Genomic DNA, 25,482 nt, shown 5'->3' on the forward strand with positions numbered 1-25,482 from the left:
TTTACATCTTTATGCCCGTCTGTCCGCTGACACGTGGCTTGTTCCTCAACGCCACAACATCCAAGTGCATGCGACTGTGGCAGCATCCAAAATGGCACAGTATGATCTATATAGTGCGCTACTTGGGAATGGCCCTGGTCAAAAGTAGTCCACTTTGTAGTGCCCAGTTCATCTCCCGCTCTGGTGTCTAGGGTTAGTATTATGAACCCTGTGCTCTTCTGACGTCACTGTTGTTGATGTATTCCCTCTGTTTCTGTAATGGCTGCATATTAACCATTGTCTCTAATATGCTTGACCTCCCCTAGTCATCCAAAATCATCATGGCAATGACAGCCTGACCTTCTTTGACAAAGTGAATTATAAACTCAGCAAAAAAATAAATGTCCTCTCACTGTCAACTGCGTTTATTTTCAGCAAACTTAACATGTGTAAATATTTGTATGAACATAACAAGATTCAACAACTGAGACATAAACTGAACAAGTTCCACAGACATGTGACTAACAGAAATGGAATAATGTGTCCCTGAACAAAGGGGGGGTCAAATTCAAAAGTAACAGTCAGTATCTGGTGTGGCCACCAGCTGCATTAAGTACTGCAGTGCATCTCCTCCTCATGGACTGCACCAGATCTGCCAAATCTTGCTGTGAGATGTTACCCCACTCTGCCACCAAGGCACCTGCAAGTTCCCGGACATTTCTGGTGGGTAAGGACCCTAGCCCTCACCCTCCGATCCAACAGGTCCCAGACGTGCTCAATGGGATTGAGATCCGGGCTCTTCGCTGGCCATGGCAGAACACTGACATTCCTGTCTTGCAGGAAATAACGCACAGAACGAGCAGTATGGCTGGTGGCATTGTCATGCTGGTGGGTCATGTCAGGATGAGCCTGCAGGAAGGGTACCACATGAGGGAGGAGGATGTCTTCCCTGTAATGCACAGCATTGAGATTTTCTGCAATGACAACAAGCTCAATCCGATGATGCTGTGACACACCGCCCCAGGCCATGACGGACCCTCCACCTCGATCCCGCTCCAGAGTACAGGCCTCGTTGTAACGCTCATTCCTTCGACGATAAATGCGAATCCAACCATTACCCCTGGTGAGACAAAACCGCGACTCATCAGTGAAGAGCACTTTTTGCCAGTCCTGTCTGGTCCAGCGACAGTGGGTTTGTGCCCATAGGTGACGTTGTGGCCGGTGATGTCTGGTGAGGACCTGCCTTACAACAGGCCTACAAGCCCTCAGTCCAGCCTCTCTCTGCCTATTACGGACAGTCTGAGAACTGATGGAGGGATTGTGCGTTCCTGGTGTAACTCGGGCAGTTGTTGTTGCCATCCTGTACCTGTCCCGCAGGTGTGATGTTTGGATGTACCAATCCTCTGCAGTCCTCATGCCTCCTTGCAGCATGCATAAGGTACGTTCACGCAGATGAGCAGGGAACCTGGGTATCTTTCTTTTGGTGTTTTTCAGAGTCAGTAGAAAGGCCTCTTTAGCGTCCTAGGTTTTCATAACTGTGACCTTAATTGCCTACCGTCTGTAAGCTGTTAGTGTCTTAAAGACCGTTCCACAGGTTCATGCTCATTAATTGTTTATGGTTCATTGAACAAGCATGGGAAACAGTGTTTAAACCCTTTACAATGAAGATCTGTGAAGGTATTTGGATTTTTACGAATTATCTTTGAAAGACAGGGTCCTGAAAAAGGGACATTTCTTTTTTTGCTGAGTTCATATACATTCATTATATCGGTCCATGGCCCTGTACAGCAGATGTTATCTAGAATCGAGATGAATCTAATGAATAAGTTGCTTTGACGGTAAGCTTGAATGAAGACCAGACACATTTGGGCTAATTAGAATATCATGTCATCCGGTGAAGCTCCCTCAGAATACCCAAGTTCCCTAAACGCAACCACATTTAGAACAATTGCTTCCTGAATTCCTAGTTTAGCTATAAGCGCCCTCCTGATAATCACGTTTCCATGAATACCAAGGGGAACATGGCTTTAAAATACACATTTCCACCATCCTCCCTCCAAAGGAATTGCAAAGCAATGCGATGTGACTAATCATTTATTCTGCAATGGTAGTGAGTGTATTGTCGGAGGGGGGCTAGGCCGATTTGACCCTGATCAGGTCTGTGATTAAATAAGATACAGATTAAAAGGATCACCAGCACTGCTGCGTTAACCTCAAATGGATTACAAACAGATTAAACACTGTACACCAACATAACCCCGGATGCCCTTGCATTTGCCTAGGCATTAACAGAAAATATACACATAAACGATACACGGGATGTCCATGGGATTGGTTTAAGCCTCACTTTCCCAAAGTAGATGAACCAACCAGATCCCCTTTTCTGGGGCACTGATCGAAACTGATCTGGGACCAGTATAGTTAATGTGGTGTGAAACAGAAACCATCTGACCTATTACTATTATACCTGTGCCACTTTGGTACAATAGCCCCAGTGCATTGTGTCACCAGTTGATTGTGTGTTCATTCAGCTCTATATTAACGCCATATGAAACCTCCCTCTGGGGTATCAGAACAGGTCTGGATAGTTTGCCACACACACTGGAATGGGCCAATAGAGAGGTGACGTTAATTATACTCCCAGAGAGAGTGAACTGTGAACTGAGGTGAATCATTCCTGTACATTACCAGACACCAGTGATCCTTGAAAACAAGTGCAACCAAGACAACAGCTCTGGTGAAATGGTTGCCCGAGCTTGTTTATCATAATAAAAGGGCAAGGCCCTGTTCACCTGACTAGGTGGGGAAATAGATGGGGGGGCGTGGTAGTGGGCGTGGCCAACAGTGCCTTCTCCAACCAACATTTTTAGAGGCCCTCCCATGGCAGCAGAAACAAAATGTTGCTGTTTTAAAACAAATTTGTCTGCTATTCGCAATTCTAGACATTTTGCCATGGGGAAAAGAAAACATTTTACAGTTTAAGCTAGTTTCCTGCAATTCTACACATTTTGCCATGGCTTGTGTTGTCTTCTTATGCTACACTTCATGACCAAAAGCTTGTCAAAAATCTCGTTACAAATCATGGGCATTAATATAGAGTTGGTCCCCCCTTTACTGCTATAACAGCCTTCACTCTTCTGGGAAGGCTTTCCACTAGATGTTGGAACATTGCTGCGGGGACTTGCTTCCATTCAGCCACAAAAGCATTAGTGAGGTCGGGCAATGATGCTGGGCGATTAAGCCTGGCTCGCAGTCGGTGTTCCAATTCATTCCAAAGCTGTTCGATGGGTTTAAGGTCAAGGCTCTGTGCAGGCCAGTCAAGTTCTTCCACACCAACCTCGGCAAACCATTTCTGTTTGGAACTCCCTTTGTGCACGGAGGCATTGTCATGCTAAAACAGGAAAGGGCATCGTATAGAAGGTCATTGTATGCTGTAGCGTTAAGGTTTCCCTTCATTTGAACTAAAGGGCCTATCCCGAACCATGAAAAACAGCCCCAGGCAATTCATTATTCCTCCTCCAAACCTTAGTTGGCACTATGCATTGTGGCAGGTAGCGTACTCCTGGCTTCCGCCAAACCCAGATTTGTCCGTCGGACTGCCAGCTGGTGAAGCGTGATTCATCACTCCAGAGAATGCGTTTCCACTGCTCCAGAGTCCAATGGCGGCAAGCTTTACGCCACTCCAGCCAATGCTTGGCATTGCTCATGGTGATCTTAGGCTTGTGTGCGGCTGCTCGGCCATGGAAACCCCCCTTCATGAAGCTCCCGACAAACAGTTATTATGCTGACGTCGCTTCCAGAGGCAGTTGGGAACTCGGTAGTGAGTGTTGCAACTGAGGACAGATTATTTTTTTTCAACACTCCGCGGTCCCGTTCTGTGAGCTTGTGTGGCCTACCACTTCACGTCTGAGCCGTTGTTGCTCCTAGACGTTTCCAATTCACAATAACAGCATCCGGGCAAATAATGGTGTGCTTTGTGAGTAAATGTAACTAGTTACCATTCTATTTCCGCTTTATTCCGTGCTGTAATGTAAAGTGCTTCCAAAATAATATGAACAACAGACTAGAAGGGAGCTTGTAGTAGCTGCAGTAGGGCAGGATACTGGAGTTTTAGACTTGGTATGTCAGGTCATGGAGTTGCTCCCAGTATCTCAGCGTCAGCAGCACAGCAGGATCATGGAGTGGAACCTTTAGCACAGGGCAGGCCTCTGCTGATCGCTACAACCAACCACAGTGAGAGAGTCGGTGTGACGAACAGATAGACAGAACCTCAGAGACGCAGAGACATACAGACACAGACATCAGGACAGGTTTATGATATCCCTCCCCCCTACTACGGTCCTTATTGTGGCATTCAGCAGTTTTGTACGGAAGAAACACATCACAGCCAAGCTGGTGTAAAACACAAAGACTTAATCTGACCACATCACAAAGGCATATTAGTTTACCATTCATTCACAGTTCACCTTAGCATGGATTGCCATAGCAACAGCAAGTAGCAGGGATGATGAGAAAGAAGTGAGGTTAACACAGCTGGTTGAAAATGCCAACTGTCACTTTTACTGAGCTGTAATGTTCAAATGTCCCATCCGTGTGTGTGGTAATCTGGTATTTCAAAACAAGGTCATGAGGATGTGTGAAGATCAGATAGTTTCACTCTCTGTATGGTAAGTGCATTTCCTAGATAAGGCTAAAAGCAATGACTTGATTTCTCACTCAACACACCCTGTGCTGGTGAAATCTACCCAGCGCTTTCACTTGGTTGTGCATGTCTCTAGTCTGTTCTATTCTAGCGTTTATAATATTAACCATAATTAGTCTGAAATGCAAAGTTATTTATTCCTTGAAAAGTAGTATGCAAAGTTATTTATTCCTTGAAAAGTAGTCCCCAAAAAGACTGAATGCAGATGCCTGGGGCAGAATACTTCACTTTTTTTTTTATAGTCAGCCATAATACCCCTTCCATAATAAAATGTTTGAGATCTTTCGCTCTCATCTTTTGGAGTAAAACCATCCCAAGGGACATCCATTTCTGACTACAATATTTTAACGGCCTTAGCACGCATTCACTAGCAAAAAGAATACATCTGAAGGACAAATAACCTGCGTTGTATAGGCTACAAAGAACTGGCTGAGGATGTAATTACGTAGGCTTTTGCCTGTTTCGGTTTGTGTTTGTGTGATGGCACTTAGCCCGGATTTCAGGCCAATATGCTTATGCCAATGGCTGCTACCTATACAACAGGCTCTCGCGCTGCAGATGATGCTTCAGCTCCAGCATCTGTCACCAATTCAAATGTCAGTTCAATCCTATGTCTTGCAGTGCAATGTGACAGAAGAAGGCTATTCAAAACATTGCAACGATTGTATAACGATATATCAATGGAGGCCGCGCAAGCGAAGAGGCTACAATGTGTCCTCTTATTTCTGTGCGTAAAACTGTAGGCTACAGAAACATTTACGGGGTTTGTAGCCTATTTCGGCTATTTTCTTTTTCGCTTGCCTTTCCATTTGAGGGGCCTATTCGCTTTCCGGAAATATGCAAATGAAGACCACTGTATTAATTCGACAAGAGAGAAATGAAGCAGTATCAGCCCCGCTGTCGCCGAGTAACCTCTGATGAAGATTAAGGCTTCCTCAATGTAAAAAAAAAAATACACAGTGCTTTGTTTTGGAGCAGAAACGTAAACTTCGCTCGATCCATCTACATGTATAACAAATATTTATGTGACACATTAAATTATAACAAGAACAGTAAAAAAAAATGTACATTTATAAATAAAACAGCAATGCCCACCTGAATGTTCCCATAATCGAAGCGGCTCTTGCTCGTAGCTGCTATGTCATGCCGGCAACCACGAAACTAGCACAGAATAAAACCTTCACAATGTCGACTTCGCCACCTTATGAAAAAAACAGTAAGAAATGCGACGCCGAAGCCATCGCTCGTGCTGCTGTTTATTAGAAAATGCGAAGTCGCGCAGCTGTCCGTCTGTCGGCGCTTCCTCAAGAAGACCTATAACTAGCTACAGGCGACAAATACTAGACAGGCAGCTGTCCACCCTTTCTCCCCTGTCCTCCCCAACTATGTTATCATACAAATAAAGCAGACAATAAAATAGCTTTAAACAGCAGCGTCAATCATTAACAGAAATCATAAACAGAATGTCGTGCTTCAGCGTTTCTACACCATTTGCCATGAGGTGGTGCACACACCAATCAGATTACAACACAGGCATGATTGGCATGTCTAAAGCCAATGAATTGGCTTAATTAAGGTACCCATTGTAGTGACACCGCAATGATCTACTCATGTCTATTCTTTATTCTGCGGGGAGGCGGGGTTTGCATTCAGTGGCGTGCTTACTCTATAGTGCATTAGAGATTTATTCCCTCTAAAAAATATATAAAATGAGGGAATTATTCAAATGTAACTCTTATTATGTCAATTGCAATTAGGTTAGGGCATTATTATAGCCTATACTAGCTATATTGACTGGCACAGTGAACATACTCATAACAATGATACTGTAGTAGACAGTAGACTGCAAATTGACTTTAAGAATCTATAGCATGCAGGTGGGTCTGTAAAAAAAAACTCAACAAGAAGATCAAAATAGCTGCAAGTTGTGTTTATTGAATTAAATGGGGTGTAATAAAATGAGTTGTGAGTAGGGGGTGTTGTCTCCCTCCCTCTTCTGTTGGCTTTGAGAGTTTTTTTTTAGAAAATGGGTTGGGGGAGGTGGCAGCAGGATTATCCCAAACTCGTCTTCTGCACAGTTACTTTTTGCATTTTTTTTTTTGCAGGGGAAGCAAAATACTTTTTCCAGGGCAGCTGGGATCCGCAGGAGGAGAGCCTGTTTTTTCTTAGGCTCATCTGCAGCCACAATACCTGAACAGGTGACAGAGAACAGGGCATGAAATCAGGGTCGTGTTCATTAGGATACACAGTAGCAAAATATTTTGAAACGGAAAACAAAAACAAGCATTTGTTATTGGCAAGTTCAAGAAAGTTCCTCCCTGTTTAAGTCCGTTGTCTTCCATTTAGTGGCTAATGAATAAGGCCCTGATAACTTCATCATAGTCTCCCGTCCTTACATTACAATAGTGTGCTGAAGACAGATGCACATGGTGACTGACAGAAATGAGGACTTACTATCATTGCCAAGAGGAGATACCTTGTTCTTCTTCTGGTCCTTGTTATTTCCTCGCTTCTTCTTTCCTGACTTCCTCACTTCTTTCTTCAAACCCTCTTCCTTCTCTTTCTTCTTAGTAGAGAGAGAAACAGAAATGAGTCGATGCCTCACAATCAAACAGCCCAAATAACTAAATGATCTACTGGTTCTTGGCTGTCTCACCTGTGTGGAGGTGATGTCCTTGAGGTCTGTGGAGAGGGCGCTACTGATGGGCTTGGTGCTTTCAGAAAGGTATCTAATTACCTGGGACTTCTCAGAGATGGCTGAGCTTACACTGGTCTTTTCCAAACCAGTGCTGTCATCAGCCATCTCCTCTAGGTCCTCTTCTAGGGTTTCCCTCCAAGCCAGGAGCTCCTCGGTGAGGGTGACGTCACTCCTTGAGGAGGTTGAGGAGTGTGATCTCCCACTAGCACGGCTCCTCCTGGCTCCAAAATGGCCGTCGGCACTCCAGTTCTCGGAATAGTCATCTATGACTTGTGTGATGGTGTCCGCCATGCACCCGATGGCTCCCTCGCTACCAGAGCGTGCGGCACGCAGTTGAGCCCGGTTGGAGTCCGAACGCAGGGACAATCTTTTAGCCGCAGTCTTCACGATGGCCTTCACTGCATCCTCCCCGCTGAATTGGATGCTCTCCTCCAGGCCAAAGACGACAGAGATGTCAGCATTCTTCAGGGCATGCTGGACCTCCACAAAGAGATCCTTCATCAGCCTGAAGGGGTCATTGGCCCTCCTTGTCTGGGGGGACTCTGAGGCCTCCAGTCGGCACATGATGCCATGGAGAATAAACTTCAGAGTCTGGGGGCTCATGACGGTGGCACAGGGAGTGCTGCGAAGGAGGATGTCCTCCTTGCCTGGTAGGAGGGAGGGAATCTTCTCCAGGGAGTCCTGCCTGTTCTTGGTGGGCATCAGGGAGCTGTCACTCATCTCGGGGACCTCAGCTCCCCCCACCTCTTCTTCCAGGGTCTGGGAAGGAGCTGCCCGTGCTACATGGGTGGTTGTCACAGAGTTGTCCTTCATGGAGGTGCTGGGGACTACCTCTTCTTCATCCAGGCAGGGTCTGGGCAGAAAACTGTCCAAAGTCTGGGCAGGAGCTGCCCATGCTGCCTGGGTTGAAGTGGAGGGTTTAGGGTATGAGACAGTCATGACACTTACAACCACCTCCTCTTCGTCCTTGGGTGAAGAGGAACATGGAGAGTCAGGGAACTTTTCCCTGGCACCGGAATCCAATCCTAAGGAAACACACTCATATTCTGAACTGGTTCAAAGCCACATCCATGTATAACACTATGCAGTATCTAGCACATTTACTATAATGGTAATACACTGGTTATTACACAAGTTATTACATGGTTATTACTGGTCATATGGGCAAAACAGGTTATAAGTGTACCTTTCTGGATGATGAGCCTGGCCTTGTAATCGTCGTTGCAGGTACTGTTCAGGATGTCTTCCACCCTGGTGGTCAGGACCTGGCAGACGGCCCCTAGTCAAATCAAAATGTATTTAATACAGGGGTGTCAAACTCATTCCATGGAGGGCTGAGTGTCTGCGGGTTTTAGTGTTTTCCTTTCAATTAAGACCTTGACAACCAGGTTAGAGGAGTTTCTTACTAATTAGTGACCTTAATTCATCAATCAAGGGTGGAATGAAACCATGCAGAAACCCGGCCTTTTATAGAATGAGTTTGACATTTGATTTAAAGTAATTCTTCACACATAACATGTCTCCAAACACTGTACAGAAAAATAAGAAAAAAAGAGGGGAGAGAAAATGAAAATACCATTACTGACAATAAGGGAAAAGAAAGAAGGGGAATGTGCGGGTGCAAAATACGGTAAAAACAACATAATAACTAACCTAGTGCCTCCTTGTTGTCATCGGAGAGGGAGAGGGAGCTGGAGGACTGGAGGGTCAGGAAGCTGCCCCCCTCCAACAGAGCGGCCCACCTCCCACGGGACTCTGCCCCCTCCTCCTCTCCAAGGTCACGTGACCAGGTGGAGTCGCTGTCCCACAACTCTTCCACGCTGGATGTGGGGGTCTCCCCTCAGCCGTCCCTATACATCCAGTTGAAGTTGTCATTCCACATAATGTCTCTACCCGGTGGGGTGGTCGGCAGACACAAGAAGTTCTCCAGCAGATTCTTAATGGCCCGTTGGATGAACATGTACAGCACGTCTGTGAAGAATTCATCGGAGAGCCTACGGTTGGTAGCCAGGTCTTTCAGGATGGGCTCGGACCTGCTCTGGCGGGCCATTGGCCTCCTTCCCATACCGGTGTCCAGAAGCATCTGATACACCTTGCAGATGAGCTCCTTCCCAAAGTAGTGGACCTTCCCCCTGAAGATCCTGTTGACCAGCTTCCATGAGGACAGGATCTGCCCCAGGGGCTCCACTGGTGGGGTTAACTTCATGTCCTTGATGTCATTCAGTGAAACATCATCCTCACTGCTGAACTCCTGGTGGAGTTCCCGGTCAGTGTCAGAGTGCGTCAGATGATAAATAACATCAAAGATGTTACTGCCTGCGACTCCTACCTCTCTGTGGCCGGTGGTGGGAGCGGTGGTCTGCCTACTTCTTCTGCCGCCATGCCCAGACCGGGGAATGCTGGGAGTGCTGGCATTCTGGGTCGCGTCCATCTCCCCAGCAGGGCTGCTGGTCTCCCCAACTTCCCCTGGCCTCTCCCCAAGCAGGGCAAAGACAGGGAGGGACCCCTCGCTAAGGACTTTATGGACGTTGCTTCCCTTGGGCCTCCTCACTGACCCCAGTTCTCCCAAATCTGCCATGTTGGACCTGCTCGATCCCTGTGATAACCCAGGGCATCTCCCATTCCGGCTGTTGTTGCCTCTTCCAGACCTCATGTGGTGGATCCGTCTGGCGGCCTCCTGGGCACTCTCACAGGCGTCCCTGAACAACTCGGAAAAGAAGCTGGTGAGCCTCTCTTCGGTCAGAGTGATGTCTGGATGGGTGTTCTCCAGGTCATCCTCACCAGAAAAGAAGAGGTCCTCCTGGGCCCTTTTCAGGATGTTACTCACAGACAGATCTGCTATGCCCTGAAGCTCCTTGTCGGTCTCAGAAGGGGGAGTGGGCGTTAGCCCACCCAGGAGCCTTCCCTTCGGCTCAGAACTCCGCTGGTGGAACTCCCTGGAGATGATCTGGAGCTCACCTGACCCCCAGCGGGACGAGTTTGACGACTCTGGACTGGAGGTCCTGATCAGAACCATCACTGGGAGGAACACCTCATTGGAGACACACACCACCCACTCGATGATCTCATCCAGGTCACCTATTGTCACGTTCTTAGAAAGAGAAACAGAAACAGAAAACAACAAACTGACAGCTAGAAGTTTTTATGTTACAAGATAGTTTTTTCACATGATCACTCCACCTTTGAAAGCAGAAGATATTGGGGACTTACTATTTGTTTGAGGAATTTCCTGATAACCTTTCTCTTACTGGAAAACAAACAAACAAACACCAGGAATCATTGGCAACTTAAACTAGTGCTTACATAGATTATATTTTTTCTGCACATAATGAGGTTCACAGCAGGACTCACGGGTGAGACTTCAGGAAGTTTGTTAGAGAGAACACCTCAGGTCCAATTGGACGGGAGGCATCATCGCTCTTAGCCTCGGACGTGACATCACTCGTTGGGGTCAGGAGGTCATCAACAGATAAAGAAGAGATCATTATCTCCCCATCAGGTGTCAAGGGACATAGGGGTTCTGAAACAAAAGACAGTCAGAATTACCACCGAACAAGCTAGTAACCACGGAAACGATTCTATTGAAGTTGTATAATCAGGAACAAACACTGTGTCACCAACACCCACCTGTTGTCTCCATTTTAGTAACTTTAGTGCCCTTCTTGATAGCTGGCAGGACACCTACAGAAAGAGGATCATAGACATTAGTTGATCCTTCCACCATATATCGTTTTAGAATTCTATCAATAAATCCAAGTATTTTGGAAGTGGAGATCAATACTCACTGTATCTGGTTGTTCGAGATAGAAGAGTTTGAGGCAGTGCCAGCACACCAACTACTTGGCGGCTTAGTTTTTTCACCCCTGCCTTAGCCTCTAGCCTTGATAGCCTCCCTGGCCTACTTTTCTGCCTTTGCTATATTGGCCTCTCGGCTGGGCCTGGGGCCTTGCGGGGGCTTCGGCACAAGGTTCTGAGACAAATAACAACAGTGGGTGTCACGTTCCTGACCTTATTTTCTTTGTTTTGTCTTTGTTTAGTATGGTCAGGGTGTGAGTTGGGGTGGGCATTCTATGTTATGTGTTTCTATGTTGGGTTCATTTTCAATTAGCCTGATATGGTTCTCAATCAGGGGCAGGTGTTTTACGTTTCCTCTGATTGAGAACCATATTAAGGTAGGCTGTTCTCACTGTTTGGGTGTGGGTGATTGTTGCTGTGTCTGTGTTTGTTCACCACACGGTACAGTTTCGTTTCGTTCGTTCGTTTCTTCTTGTTCGTGTGTTCATTGTTTTATGTGTTCTCAAGTTCAGGTCTGTTAAGATCGTTTATTATTTTGTAGTTTGTTCAAGTGTATTTTCGACTTCGTTATTATTATTACATTTACATTTACATTTAAGTCATTTAGCAGACGCTCTTATCCAGAGCGACTTACAAGTACATACATTCATACTTTTTTTGCACTCCTCATTGAGGTCTGCCAGGACAGAGGAACAGGACACTCGGGTTACATCCCAAAGCACCCCATTTCCTATCCAGTGCACAGCTTCTGATCAGGGCCGATAGGGCTCAGTCACAGACACAGTCCAGGCCAAACACACCATATTAACATCACACACACGATCATGTCACTGAGTATGTGGAGTGATCTATGGAATGAACATTTTCTGGAACGAGATATTGATAACAATGACTGTGGGCCTAATTTCAGTCAATCCCTGTAACTGGGCTTCAAGGATAAGTTTACAAAAAAACTAGGGCAGCACTTTCTTTTAAAGTATATACATTACCATGTATTTCCATGAAAATGACATGGTAAATGGTCATTACAGAATGAGATACTAGTAAAAAAAATGATCCAACATCCTTCTGAAGGTGGCTGAATACAATGTCCAACACAACCCTGCTCTTAGCTGTAGTTGGTGCTGAACCACTTCTCCTCCAGGGAACAGTGGCCTTCGTGCTCTGGAGACAGCAGAAGCAGTCTGGCCCTCTGTGGGGTGAGCAGGGCCAGGGCTGAGGAGATCACCTGTACTTCTTATTAAAATTATTATGTATTCAACCCACGCTGCGTTTTGGTCCGATCCTCTTCAGACGAGGAGGAAGACGAGCGTTACAGTGGGGAAATCATATCACCATAGAAACCAAATTTTTCACCATAGGCATGATGGTACTGAGTGACGTTAGCTTTGATAGCCCAGTAGCCTGATCTAGCGTCCATGACACTGAAGTAGCGTGCTCCCGCTAGCTTGTGTGTGATGCCATCTAGCGTCGGTAAAGGCTAATGGGTGCGTTTGATAGCCTTGTTCAAATCTCTTGGGTCGAGACATACTCTGAGCTTGCCTGTGCGTGGTTTCTCCACCACCACTAAGGCGTTTACCCAGTCAGTCGGTTCTGTAACCTTGGTGACTATGTCAGATTGCTCCATGCTCTCCAACTCTTTCTTCAGACGGGCACGGAGAGTGTTAGCTATAATATTGTTATAATGCCTTCATTATTAAAGCAGACGTGGTTGTAACACTTTGCTGCACCCCACAGATGAACCAGTTCTGCCTGTGCCAGATACTAACCTTACTCCCACACACACACAGAGAGAGATGGCTGACACAAACCATTTATGAGCACTGATAAGGCAGGGGGGCGCTCTGACCTCAGGCACCAGTTGCTGGTGTCTGCTTCAACATCTTGTCAATACAAGAGACAACCCAGACCGGCATGGCACTCAACGAGCATGCGCATGCATATACACACACACACACACACACACACACACAAACCCCTGTTTCAGGCGGGAGTTCCAAGGACAAAGAACACTACTGAGAACCAATGGAACATTGATATCAGCCTGAAGGGGACCGCCCTCCACTCACAGCGACCAGTCAGGAGAGCAGAACTACTAGAATCTAACTACGTCATTTCACTGTATAAAATGTATTGCAGAATATGAGTCGGGGCTCCTCCTGCTAGCTCCCTCTGAGCTAAATGGACGAGCCCGTGGACGTGTTTTCAGATATCTTTGCAACTTATTAAACTGCCTTAAAAATCATACCTTATCCACCTGGTCTAGCGTCTCAACTTGGTCTCTCTCTTCTAGTAAATATCATCAATCTTTAACAAGAGCAAGGGGAATCTTTTTCGGTGGGTAGACCACAGGGGTTGCGTCTGGGTCAAGGTGAATGGTACATTCTCCTGGGAATAATCCTATTCCTGTAAAAACATCAGCAAACTCCTCCAGTACATTGTCTGTCTCTACTGGTGCTGTCACTGATAAAACTAGCTTGATGAGGTCCATGTCTAAACATGCTTTAAGACCTAGCACTGCAGGTGCTTTAGTGTCAACAACATAAAAGTTTAACATCATGTCACTTTCCTTGTATTTGCATTTGAAAGTGCATGTGCCTTTTACTGGGAGCTGTTCACCACCATAACCAGTCAGTCTGCGTGTGGTGGGCTGTAGCTCGCACTCAGATGTCAAGCTGCGGTACTTATTCAGAGGAATAATGTTTACTTGTGCACCAGTGTCTAGTTTGAACTTTAGCTTTGTGCCTTGTGTTCCTATCTCAATGTCAGCAAAGGCTTGCTCTGTCTCTGATATTTGACTTTTCCTGCTCAAGCTCTGCACACTTTTGCAAAGTGATTCCATTTTCCACATTTAGGACACTGTTTGCGTTTAGCTGGGCAATTTCCTTGTTCGCCATGCACTTTGTATCCACAATATCCAAATGTTTTGGGGCGTTTTGAGTGTGTGTCGCTCTGTTTTGGAGTTATGTCTCGCTCTGTTCTAAAACGCGCTCTCTGCGCACCGGAGGTGTGCTTTGATGTCTGCCTGACTAAGTGCACTGCTTGTTCACGTGATGCGCTCGTGCTGCCGCGCGAAATGGTTTTCATCTGAGCCTGCGCTAGCTCGTGAGATCTGGCTATGTCGATAGCTGTGTCCAGCGTTACCTCAGCCCCAACATTCAAAAGTTTCACTCGCGGTGAGTGTATTCCAAATACAATACGGTCCCTGACCATCTCATTCTTGTTTGCATCATCAGTCTTTCACAAGCAGATGCAGCTCAGTCACAAACTGTTCAAAAGACTCGCTAGCTCCCTGTACTTTCTCATGGAATTTGTACCTAGCGAATATCGTATTGGTCTTCGGCACAACATATGCTTCAAAACGATCGTGGTATGCTTTCAGTACCTTTGATTCAGCCTCGGTAAGTGTCCATGTGTTGTAAATATCTCTCCCTTTTTCACCGTTACAGAGGACCTGCACTTTAACTCTTCTCCTTTGTCCCTCAGAGGAACCGTGAACATCAGCTCCACATGCTGTTTGAACTGACGCCATGCATCAGGTACGTTTGTAGACTCCCAGTGCATTCGAGGTGAAGGAACTCACCTCGAAAAATCCATCTTTTAAGACCTTTTACTCTGACACCATGTCTTGTTTAACACGCTTTGTACAAAATAATAAAATGCAGTACTACAGGATATTTCTTAACGTAGCTCTTTATTAGCTAGCTATAACTGGCATGTTAACGTATAGCCAACCAGGATCAAAACGGCCATCACCTAACCATTTGGGTGGTCTTAACCAATCATAGCACAGTATGATATGGCGGTAAAATGCATCCAATTACAATTCAGTATGTTTACGCATATGAATATTACATAGCTAATGCTATGTAGGAATACACGTTAGACGAGTGTTTCCCAAACTCGACGGGGGACGTGCATCCCTTGGAGTCCCAAGGACCGAATATGGAAAAACCCTGTGTTAGACGGGATTGGAATCCTCATTTAATATAACTAAGGTTAGATGGTGAGGAATTTTACATAGATTATTGAATTGGCATTTCAATTAACCTTCTGAATTTACTGTATTGTTGATACAGTCCCCCCCCCCCCTCCCAAGCTAGTCTCCAGTCTTTTCTAGCTTCAACTAATGCAAGTACCCCTTCTCTAGAATGGCAGAGAACGACGTTGACAACGAGCTGTTGGAGGATGAGGAGCCTCAGGTTGCCTTGGAGACCGCCACACCTGCGGGCAAGAAGGAGGTAAAGTGCTCTTACGTCTCCATCCACAGCTCCGGCTTCCGAGACTTCCTGCTCAAACCAGAGCTGCTCCACGCCATTGTCGACTGTGGCTTTGAACATCCCTCTGAAGGTGAGCCTCACAGGCACTGCCCACCTTCAACCAAGGACTGTTTTTGACTTTGTCCATTCTGTGTATGTCAAATAGCACCCTATTCCTGATATAGTGTACCACTATTGAGCTGGGCCGATAGGGCTTTGTTCAAAACTAGTGCTGTGTGTGTCTGGGCCCTGGTCGAAAGTAATCCACTATATATAGGTTGTTATTTGGGACTCGGACTATGAGTTATACATGTATGCCCCTTCAAGCATCACATCATACTTAAACTGGTCACCTCTGTATACCTGTCGCAAGACCCACTGGTTGATGCTTATTTATAAAACCCTTTTAGGCCTCACTCCCCTTCCCCTATCTGAGATATCTACTGCAGCCCTCATCCTCCACATGCAACACCTGTTCTGCCAGTCACATTCTGTTAAAGGTCCCCAAAGCGCACGCATCCCTGGGTCGCTCCTCTCTTCAGTTTTCTGCAGCTAGTGACTGGAACGAGCTGCAACAAACACTCAAACTGTACAGTTTTATCTCAATCTCTTCATTCAAAGACTCAATCATGGACACTCTTACAAAGCAGCCACAACTGTCAGTGTGATCTATTGTTGTCTCTACCTTCTTGCCCTTTGTGCTGTTGTCTGTGCCCAATGTTTGTACCATGTTTTGTGCTGCTACCATGCTGTGTTGTCATGTGTTGATGCCTTGCTATGTTCTTGTCTTAGGTCTCTCTTTATGTAGTGATGTGTGTATTGTCCTATTTAAAAATAAAAATAATAAATAAATACAATAAATCCCAGGCCCCAATCCCTGCAGGAGTCCTTTTGGTATGCCGTCATTGTAAATAAGAATTTGTTCTTAACTAACTTCCCTAGTTACGTTTCTGTCTTTCAGTCCAACACGAGTGCATCCCACAGGCCATCCTGGGCATGGACATCCTGTGCCAGGCCAAGTCTGGTATGGGCAAAACGGCTGTGTTTGCACTGGCCACCCTGCAGCAGATTGAGCCTGTGGACGGGCAGGTGAGTGGTTGAATAATGAAATTAATCTCTACATTGTGGAAGCAGCAACTGAATTGCTGTTACATTGAAGCCTAGACCTCCTGTACTAAAAATAGCTTTCAATGGAGAATCCATTGAGTGCTTTGTAGTTTAGGAATAGGCTTAATCTGAAACTGGGGATACTTGCATAAGAAAGTGTTTACTTCTAATCTCCAACTTTATTTAACCTTTTATTTGGACTAGGCACGTCAGTTAAGAACAGATTCTTATTTACAATGACGGCCTACCCCGGCCAAACCCTAATGACGCTGGACCAATTGCAGTCTGAATTTGTTCTCCTTTTAATCTCACTGTTTACACAGCTTTTCTATCCTATTGGATAATCTTGTGTGCTTTTTGTTTTTCTGCTGTCCAGAGAGCTCTGTATTAAACATCCTCCCCTACCTACCTCTCTCTCTGTCTACCAGGTGTCTGTGCTGGTGATGTGCCACACACGAGAGCTGGCCTTCCAGATCAGCAAAGAGTATGAGCGCTTCTCCAAGTACATGCCCACCGTCAAGGCAGCCGTGTTCTTCGGGGGCCTGTCCATCAAGAAGGACGAGGACGTGCTGAAGAAGAATTGCCCCCACATTGTGGTGGGAACACCCGGCCGCATCCTGGCCCTCATCCGCAACAAGACCCTCAACCTGAAGAACGTGAAGCACTTTGTCCTGGACGAGTGTGACAAGATGCTGGAGCAGCTGGGTGAGTAGGACAGGGGGGCTGATGCCAGATGTGAGTGACGGGAGCAAGGAGTAAGTTGAAACGTCACAGATGAATGGTCAATTTAAAACATGTGTTCCAATGTACCTACTAGCATACCACTTAGAATGCACTTCTAATACACTGTCATACTAAGTAGTAGTGGATCTTGGAACAGAATGTGATAGAGGGTGTGACTTAGGTAAGGATTTAGCCAAAACATAGGAAAGTATTTACATTTTATGTAGCCCTCGGATTTCAGACTGAGTGGGTTGACATTTTTGTGACTGACATATTATTTTCCTATCGTCTCTCCCTCAGACATGAGGCGTGATGTTCAGGACATCTTCAGGCTCACACCCCACGAGAAGCAGTGCATGATGTTCAGCGCCACCCTAAGCAAAGAGATCCGCCCTGTCTGCCGCAAGTTCATGCAGGATGTACGTTGGACGGGGTTCTCATAACTCGTGGTTATGTACATGTTCTGAAACTTAAAGTAGCAGTTTTACACACACACACACACACACACACAGATTAACCCATCTCCCTAAATTGCACTTTGAAGAGGCAATCGGCAGGCCTCTTTAGCGTCCTAGGTTTTTATAACTGTGACCTTAATTGCCTACCGTCTGTAAGCTGTTAGTGTCTTAAAGACCGTTCCACAGGTTCATGCTCATTAATTGTTTATGGTTCATTGAACAAGCATGGGAAACAGTGTTTAAACCCTTTACAATGAAGATCTGTGAAGGTATTTGGATTTTTACGTATTATCTTTGAAAGACAGGGTCCTGAAAAAGGGACGTTTCTTTTTTGCTGAGTTCATCTACATTCATTATATCGGTCCATGGCCCTGTATAGCAGATGTTATCTAGAATCGAGATGAATCTAATGAATAAGTTGCTTTGACGGTAAGCTTAAATGAAGACCAGACACATTTGGGCAAATTAGAATATCATGTCATCCGGTGAAGCTCCCTCAGAATACCCAAGTTCCCTAAACGCAACCACATTTAGAACAAGAATTGCTTCCTGAATTCCTAGTTTAGCTATAAGCGCCCTCCTGATAATCACGTTTCCATGAATACCAAGGGGAACATGGCTTTAAAATACACATTTCCACCATCCTCCCTCCAAAGGAATTGCGATGTGACTAATCATTTATTCTGCAATGGTAGTGAGTGTATTGTCGGAGGGGGGCTAGGCCGATTTGACCCTGATCAGGTCTGTGATTCAATAAGATACAGATTAAAAGGATCACCAGCACTGCTGCGTTAACCTCAAATGGACTACAAACAGATTAAACTATGTACACTTACATAACCCCGGATGCCCTGGCATTTGCCTAGGCATTAACAGAAAATATACACATAAACGATACACGGGATGTCCATGGGATTGGTTTAAGCCTCACTTTTCCAAAGTAGATGAACCAACCAGATCCCCTTTTCTGGGGCACTGATCGAAACATTGTGTCACCAGTTGATTGTGTGTTCATTCAGCTCTATATTAACGCCATCTGAAACCTCCCTCTGGGGTTAACCTTAGCATGCCTTCACTAGCAAAAAGAATACATCTGAAGGACAAATAACCTGCGTTGTATAGGCTACAAAGAACTGTCTGAGGATGTAATTACGTAGGCTTTTGCCTGTTTTGGTTTGTGTGATGGCACTTGCCGCGGCTGTGATCCGCGGGAGGAGAGCCTGTTTTTTCTTAGGCTCATCTGCAGCTACAATAACTGAACAGGTGACAGAGAACAGGGCATGAAATCAGGGTCGTGTTCATTAGGGTACACAGTAGCAAAATATTTTGAAACGGAAAACAAAAACAAGCATTTGTTATTGGCAAGTTCAAGAAAGTTCCTCCCTGTTTTAGTCCGTTGTCTTCCATTTAGTGGCTAATGAATAAGACCCTGATAACTTCATCATAGTCTCCCGTCCTTACATTACAATAGTGTGCTGAAGACAGATGTACATGCTGACTGACAGAAATGAGGACTTACTATCATTGCCAAGAGGAGACACCTTGTTCTTCTTCTGGTCCTTGTTATTTCCTCGCTTCTTCTTTCCTGACTTCCTCACTTCTTTCTTCATAGCCTCTTCCTTCTCTTTCTTCTTAGTAGAGAGAGAAACAGAAATGAGTCGATGCCTCACAATCAAACAGCCCAAATAACTAAATGATCTACTGGTTCTTGGCTGTCTCACCTGTGTGGAGGTGATGTCCTTGAGGTCTGTGGAGAGGGCGCTGCTGATGGGCTTGGTGCTTTCAGAAAGGTATCTAATTACCTGGGACTTCTCAGAGATGGCTGAGCTTACACTGGTCTTTTCCAAACCAGTGCTGTCATCAGCCATCTCCTCTAGGTCCTCTTCTAGGGTTTCCCTCCAAGCCAGGAGCTCCTCGGTGAGGGTGACGTCACTCCTTGAGGAGGTTGAGGAGTGTGATCTCCCACTAGCACGGCTCCTCCTGGCTCCAAAATGGCCGTCGGAACTCCAGTTCTCGGAATAGTCATCTATGACTTGTGTGATGGTGTCCGCCATGCACCCGATGGCTCCCTCGCTACCAGAGCGTGCGGCACGCAGTTGAGCCCGGTTGGAGTCCGAACGCAGGGACAATCTTTTAGCCGCAGTCTTCACGATGGCCTTCACCGCATCCTCCCCGCTGAATTGGATGCTCTCCTCCAGGCCAAAGACGACAGAGATGTCAGCATTCTTCAGGGCATGCTGGACCTCCACAAAGAGATCCTTCATCAGCCTGAAGGGGTCATTGGCCCTCCTTGTCTGGGGGGACTCTGAGGCCTCCAGTCAGCACATGATGCCATGGAGAATAAACTTCAGAGTCTGGGGGCTCATGACGGTGGCACAGGGAGTGCTGCGAAGGAGGATGTCCTCCTTGCCTGGTAGGAGGGAGGGAATCTTCTCCAGGGAGTCCTGCCTGTTCTTGGTGGGCATCAGGGAGCTGTCACTCATCTCGGAGACCTCAGCTCCCCCCACCTCTTCCTTCAGGGTCTGGGAAGGAGCTGCCCGTGCTACATGGGTGGTTGTCACAGAGTTGTCCTTCATGGAGGTGCTGGGGACTACCTCTTCTTCATCCAGGCAGGGTCTGGGCAGAAAACTGTCCAAAGTCTGGGCAGGAGCTGCCCATGCTGCCTGGGTTGAAGTGGAGGGTTTAGGGTATGAGACAGTCATGACACTTACAACCACCTCCTCTTCGTCCTTGGGTGAAGAGGAACATGGAGAGTCAGGGAACTTTTCCCTGGCACCGGAATCCAATCCTAAGAAAACACACTCATATTCTGAACTGGTTCAAAGCCACATCCATGTATAACACTATGCAGTATCTAGCACATTTACTATAATGGTAATACACTGGTTATTACACAAGTTATTACATGGTTATTACTGGTCATATGGGCAAAACAGGTTATAAGTGTACCTTTCTGGATGATGAGCCTGGCCCTGTAATCGTCGTTGCAGGTACTGTTCAGGATGTCTTCCACCCTGGTGGTCAGGACCTGGCAGACGGCCCCTAGTCAAATCAAAATGTATTTAATACAGGGGTGTCAAACTCATTCCATGGAGGGCTGAGTGTCTGCGGGTTTTAGTTTTTTCCTTTCAATTAAGACCTAGACAACCAGGTTAGAGGAGTTTCTTACTAATTAGTGACCTTAATTCATCAATCAAGGGTGGAATGAAACCATGCAGAAACCCGGCCTTTTATAGAATGAGTTTGACATTTGATTTAAAGTAATTCTTCACACATAACATGTCTCCAAACACTGTACAGAAAAATAAGAAAAAAACAGGGGAGAGAAAATGAATATACCATTACTGACAATAAGGGAAAAGAAAGAAGGGGAATGTGCGGGTGCAAAATACGGTAAAAACAACATAATAACTAACCTAGTGCCTCCTTGTTGTCATCGGAGAGGGAGAGGGAGCTGGAGGAATGGAGGGTCTGGAGTCTGCCCTTCTCCAACAGAGCGGCCCACCTCCCACGGGACTCTGCCCCCTCCTCCTCTCCGAGGTCACGTGACCAGGTGGAGTCGCTGTCCCACAACTTGTCCTCGCTGGATGTGGGGGTCACCCCTCAGCCGTCCCTATACATCCAGTTGAAGTTGTCATTCCACATAATGTCTCTACCCGGTGGGGTGGTCGGCAGACACAAGAAGTTCTCCAGCAGATTCTTAATGGCCCGTTGGATGAACATGTACAGCACGTCTGTGAAGAATTCATCGGAGAGCCTACGGTTGGTAGCCAGGTCTTTCAGGATGGGCTGGGACCTGCTCTGGCGGGCCATTGGCCTCCTTCCCATACCGGTGTCCAGAAGCATCTGATACACCTTGCAGATGAGCTCCTTCCCAAAGTAGTGGACCTTCCCCCTGAAGATCCTGTTGACCAGCTTCCATGAGGACAGGATCTGCCCCAGGGGCTCCACTGGTGGGGTTAACTTCATGTCCATGACGTCATTCAGTGAAACATCATCCTCACTGCTGAACTCTTGGTGGAGTTCCCGGTCAGTGTCAGAGTGCGTCAGATGATAAATAACATCAAAGATGTTACTGCCTGTGACTCCTGCCTCTCTGTGGCCGGTGGTGGGAGCGGTGGTCTGCCTACTTCTTCTGCCGCCATGCCCAGACCGGGGAATGCTGGGAGTGCTGGCATTCTGGGTCGCGTCCATCTCCCCAGCAGGGCTGCTGGTCTCCCCAACTTCCCCTGGCCTCTCCCCAAGCAGGGCAAAGACAGGGAGGGACCCCTCGCTAAGGACTTTATGGACTTTGCTTCCCTTGGGCCTCCTCACTGACCCCAGTTCTCCCAAATCTGCCATGTTGGACCTGCTCGATCCCTGTGATAACCCAGGGCATCTCCCATTCCGGCTGTTGTTGCCTCTTCCAGACCTCATGTGGTGGATCCGTCTGGCGGCCTCCTGGGCACTCTCACAGGCGTCCCTGAACAACTCGGAAAAGAAGCTGGTGAGCCTCTCTTCGGTCAGAGTGATGTCTGGATGGGTGTTCTCCAGGTCATCCTCACCAGAAAAGAAGAGGTCCTCCTGGGCCCTTTTCAGGATGTTACTCACAGACAGATCTGCTATGCCCTGAAGCTCCTTGTCGGTCTCAGAAGGGGGAGTGGGCGGCTGCCCACCCAGGAGCCTTCCCTTCGGCTCAGAACTCCGCTGGTGGAACTTTTCAGAGATGATCTGGAGCACACCTGACCCCCAGCGGGACGAGTTTGACGACTCTGGACTGGAGGTCCTGATCAGAACCATCACTGGGAGGAACACCTCATTGGAGACACACACCACCCACTCGATGATCTCGTCCAGGTCACCTATTGTCACGTTCTTAGAAAGAGAAGCAGAAAACAACAAACTGACAGCTAGTAGTTTTTATGTTACAAGATAGTTTTTTCACATGATCACTCCACCTTTGAAAGCAGAAGATATTGGGGACTTACTATTTGTTTGAGGAATTTCCTGAAAAGCTTTCTCTTACTGGAAAACAAACAAACACCAGGAATCATTGGCAACTTAAACTAGTGCTTACATAGATTATATTTTTTCTGCACATAATGAGGTTCACAGCAGGACTCACGGGTGAGACTTCAGGAAGTTTGTTAGAGAGAACACCTCAGGTCCAATTGGACGGGAGGCATCATCGCTCTTAGCCTCGGACGTGACATCACTCTTTGGGGTCAGGAGGTCATCAACAGATGAAGAAGAGATCTTTATCTCCCCATCAGGTGTCAAGGGACATAGGGGTTCTGCAACCGAAGACAGTCAGAATTACCACCGAACAAGCTAGTAACCATGGAAACGATTCTATTGAAGTTGTATAATCAGGAACAAACACTGTGTCACCAACACCCACCTGTTGTCTCCATTTTAGTGACTTCAGTGCCCTTCTTGATAGCTGGCAGGACACCTACAGAAAGAGGATCATAGACATTAGTTGATCCTTCCACCATATATCGTTTTAGAATTCTATCAATAAATCCAAGTATTTTGGAAGTGGAGATCAATACTTACTGTATCTGGTTGTTCGAGATAGAAGAGTTTGAGGCAGTGCCAACACACCAACTACTTGGCGGCTTAGTTTTTTCACCCCTGCTTTAGCCTCCCTAGCCCTTCTAGCCTTGATAGCCTCTCTGGCCTTCTTTTCTGCCTTTGCTATATTGGCCTCTCGGCTGGGCCTGGGGGCTTCGGCACAAGGTTCTGAGACAAATAACAACAGTGGGGAAATCATATCACCATAGAAACCACATTTTTCACCATAGGCATGATGGTACTAAGTGACATGTCACATAAGGGTTAACCTTAGAATTACAATCAGAATTCAAATCTGAATTCCAATACTATTAGTTCTAACTGGTAGGTGGTCCATGTGTCGTAATGGCGTTTTTATCTCGTTGTAAACGGGTTTTCAACCCGTCATATTACTAGATTGCAACCAACTGGCCTCTGTTACAATCAGACGTTTTGCAACAGAACTAAAAGCTGTTTCTTACCTTTCGAGGGCTGTCCTGGGGGCAGTCTACCAGGGCTGGCAGGCTTAGTCCATCATGGCCAGCGGAATGGACATCTGTCTGGAACACTTTCTCTCCAGCACTAGCTTGGAGGGTCCCAGCCTGGGGTATAGGAACATAACGAAATACATTTAACTTAAGCCCTGCATTATTATGCCCACTTTGCCAACTATCAATCATAACCTTAGAATTACAATCAGAATTACAATACTATTAGTTCTAACTGGTAGGTGGTCCATGTGTCGTAATGGCGTTTTTATCTCGTTGTAAACTGGTTTTCAACCCGTCATATTACTAGATTGCAACCAACTGGCCTCCGTTACAACCAGACGTTTTGCAACAGAACTAAAAACTGTTTCTTACCTTTCGAGGGCTGTCCTGGGGGCAGTATACCAGGGCTGGCAGGTTTAGTCCATCATGGCCAGCGGAATGGACATCTGTCTGGAACACTTGCTCTCCAGCACTAGCTTGGAGGCACCCAGCCTGGGGTATATGAACATAAGGAAATACATTTAATCTTAGCCCTCAATTAATTATGCCCACTTTTCCAACTATAAATCATATCAATCTGTTTTTACAGGATATAGGTTATGCTACCAAGAAGATAGCCTCATTACATATCAAGAGAGTTAGCCCCAGAATGAACAAACATTTTTTTTTCACTTGTGAGACTTACTTTTAGAAGATTTATTCTCAACGGTTTATGATTTCTATCCATTGTGCTTTCAGTCACCCTTTAGATTGGACCTGACATTTTTTTATAAACAAATTCATTTTAAAATACATTTCACTTTTTTTTTTACAACATCTTGGCCAATTTGGCTGTACTCACACAGAGTGTTTCCTTTGTCCACTCAAAGTGATTTATTTGAACATGAGGATGACTGTCCTTTGCAAAGCATCAACTCAACTGAGCCAAAAGTAGCGCACTGAACGTTTTCTTGAGTTCGTTTACGTCACAGGCTTCTATTACGTCAACTACAAAAGCACAGAGCGACCACTCCGGGAAATTAATGCATTGTTTCTGATCACATATGATATCTAAAAAATGTTAACATTGTAACCCAATTCACCTTGGTTCAGTGAGGTTTTATCGTATTTTATGGATAAATGTTGTCCTCTGTTGGTCATAACTGAAATAGTCAGGAATTAAAGTCGGGCCATCATCAGTCTGCACACTCCCACTATTGGACTTTTAACAGCTACCGTTAACGTAACATCTATTTAGTGTCAATAATATGGACCAATCAAATGATTATAGTCAAATAAATCATTGGTGGGTTTGGTGAGGGAAGACAGATGTAGTAAGCTGATATGATCAGGGCAGGCACACATATTGCCCATGAATGAATAGATGTTTTAAGCCAGATGTCTATTTGTCCAAGACAGTCATTGTTATGCCTATGCCCAAAATGCCTCATATAGCTTCATGTCACACATCTATCATACTTTATACAAACTGGATGAATGCAGGCTGTTGGTTTGTAAATGTTGTAAATAAATATGTATATATTATGCATATTATTGTTATTATTGTTTCATTCACTTATCTTTTTGACCTGCACTGTTGGAGTTCAGATCTTAAGAATTTCACTGTACCCTGCAATTACATCTGCGACCCCTATGTATGTGACTAATAAACTCATCTAATCGAATGAAATCTATTTTAATTATTCAAATGTAACTCTTATTATGTCAATTGCAATTAGGTTAGGGAATTATTATA

General features: G+C 45.8%; 4 protein-coding genes across 5 annotated transcripts in view; 1 reads left to right on the top strand and 3 right to left on the bottom strand.

Moving 5' to 3' along the window:
• Positions 1-6,187, bottom strand: part of LOC129843369 (EVI5-like protein) — a 39,258-nt gene extending 33,071 nt beyond the window's left edge. For both annotated transcript variants that reach the window (XM_055912078.1, XM_055912077.1), the window contains exon 1: positions 5,777-6,187. The gene's annotated coding sequence lies outside the window, so the exon portion shown is untranslated. The remainder of the gene's footprint in view (positions 1-5,776) is intronic.
• Positions 6,188-6,997: 810 nt separating this feature from the next.
• Positions 6,998-10,395, bottom strand: LOC129843383 (uncharacterized). Its single transcript, XM_055912089.1, has 4 exons — positions 9,273-10,395; positions 9,033-9,191; positions 8,566-8,658; positions 6,998-8,404 (listed from the first exon to the last, which is right to left on the bottom strand). The coding sequence occupies exons 1-4, from the start codon at positions 10,393-10,395 to the stop codon at positions 7,074-7,076; spliced, it is 2,706 nt and encodes a 901-aa protein (XP_055768064.1). The 3' UTR covers positions 6,998-7,073.
• Positions 10,396-14,270: 3,875 nt separating this feature from the next.
• On the top strand, positions 14,271-25,416 carry LOC129843372 (ATP-dependent RNA helicase DDX39A-like). Its single transcript, XM_055912082.1, has 6 exons — positions 14,271-14,575; positions 14,661-14,713; positions 15,325-15,524; positions 16,395-16,522; positions 16,969-17,245; positions 17,564-25,416. Exons 2-6 carry the CDS (start codon positions 14,685-14,687, stop codon positions 17,704-17,706), a joined length of 777 nt encoding a protein of 258 aa, XP_055768057.1. The 5' UTR covers positions 14,271-14,575; positions 14,661-14,684; the 3' UTR covers positions 17,707-25,416.
• Positions 19,179-20,033, bottom strand: LOC129843385 (uncharacterized). The gene is made up of 2 exons (XM_055912090.1): positions 19,443-20,033; positions 19,179-19,349 (listed from the first exon to the last, which is right to left on the bottom strand). The coding sequence occupies exons 1-2, from the start codon at positions 19,983-19,985 to the stop codon at positions 19,179-19,181; spliced, it is 714 nt and encodes a 237-aa protein (XP_055768065.1). The 5' UTR covers positions 19,986-20,033.
• Positions 25,417-25,482: the final 66 nt, after the last annotated feature.

Source organism: Salvelinus fontinalis, unplaced genomic scaffold, assembly GCF_029448725.1.
Source record: "Salvelinus fontinalis isolate EN_2023a unplaced genomic scaffold, ASM2944872v1 scaffold_0127, whole genome shotgun sequence".
In the NCBI taxonomy this organism is placed as follows: Eukaryota; Metazoa; Chordata; class Actinopteri; order Salmoniformes; family Salmonidae; genus Salvelinus; species Salvelinus fontinalis.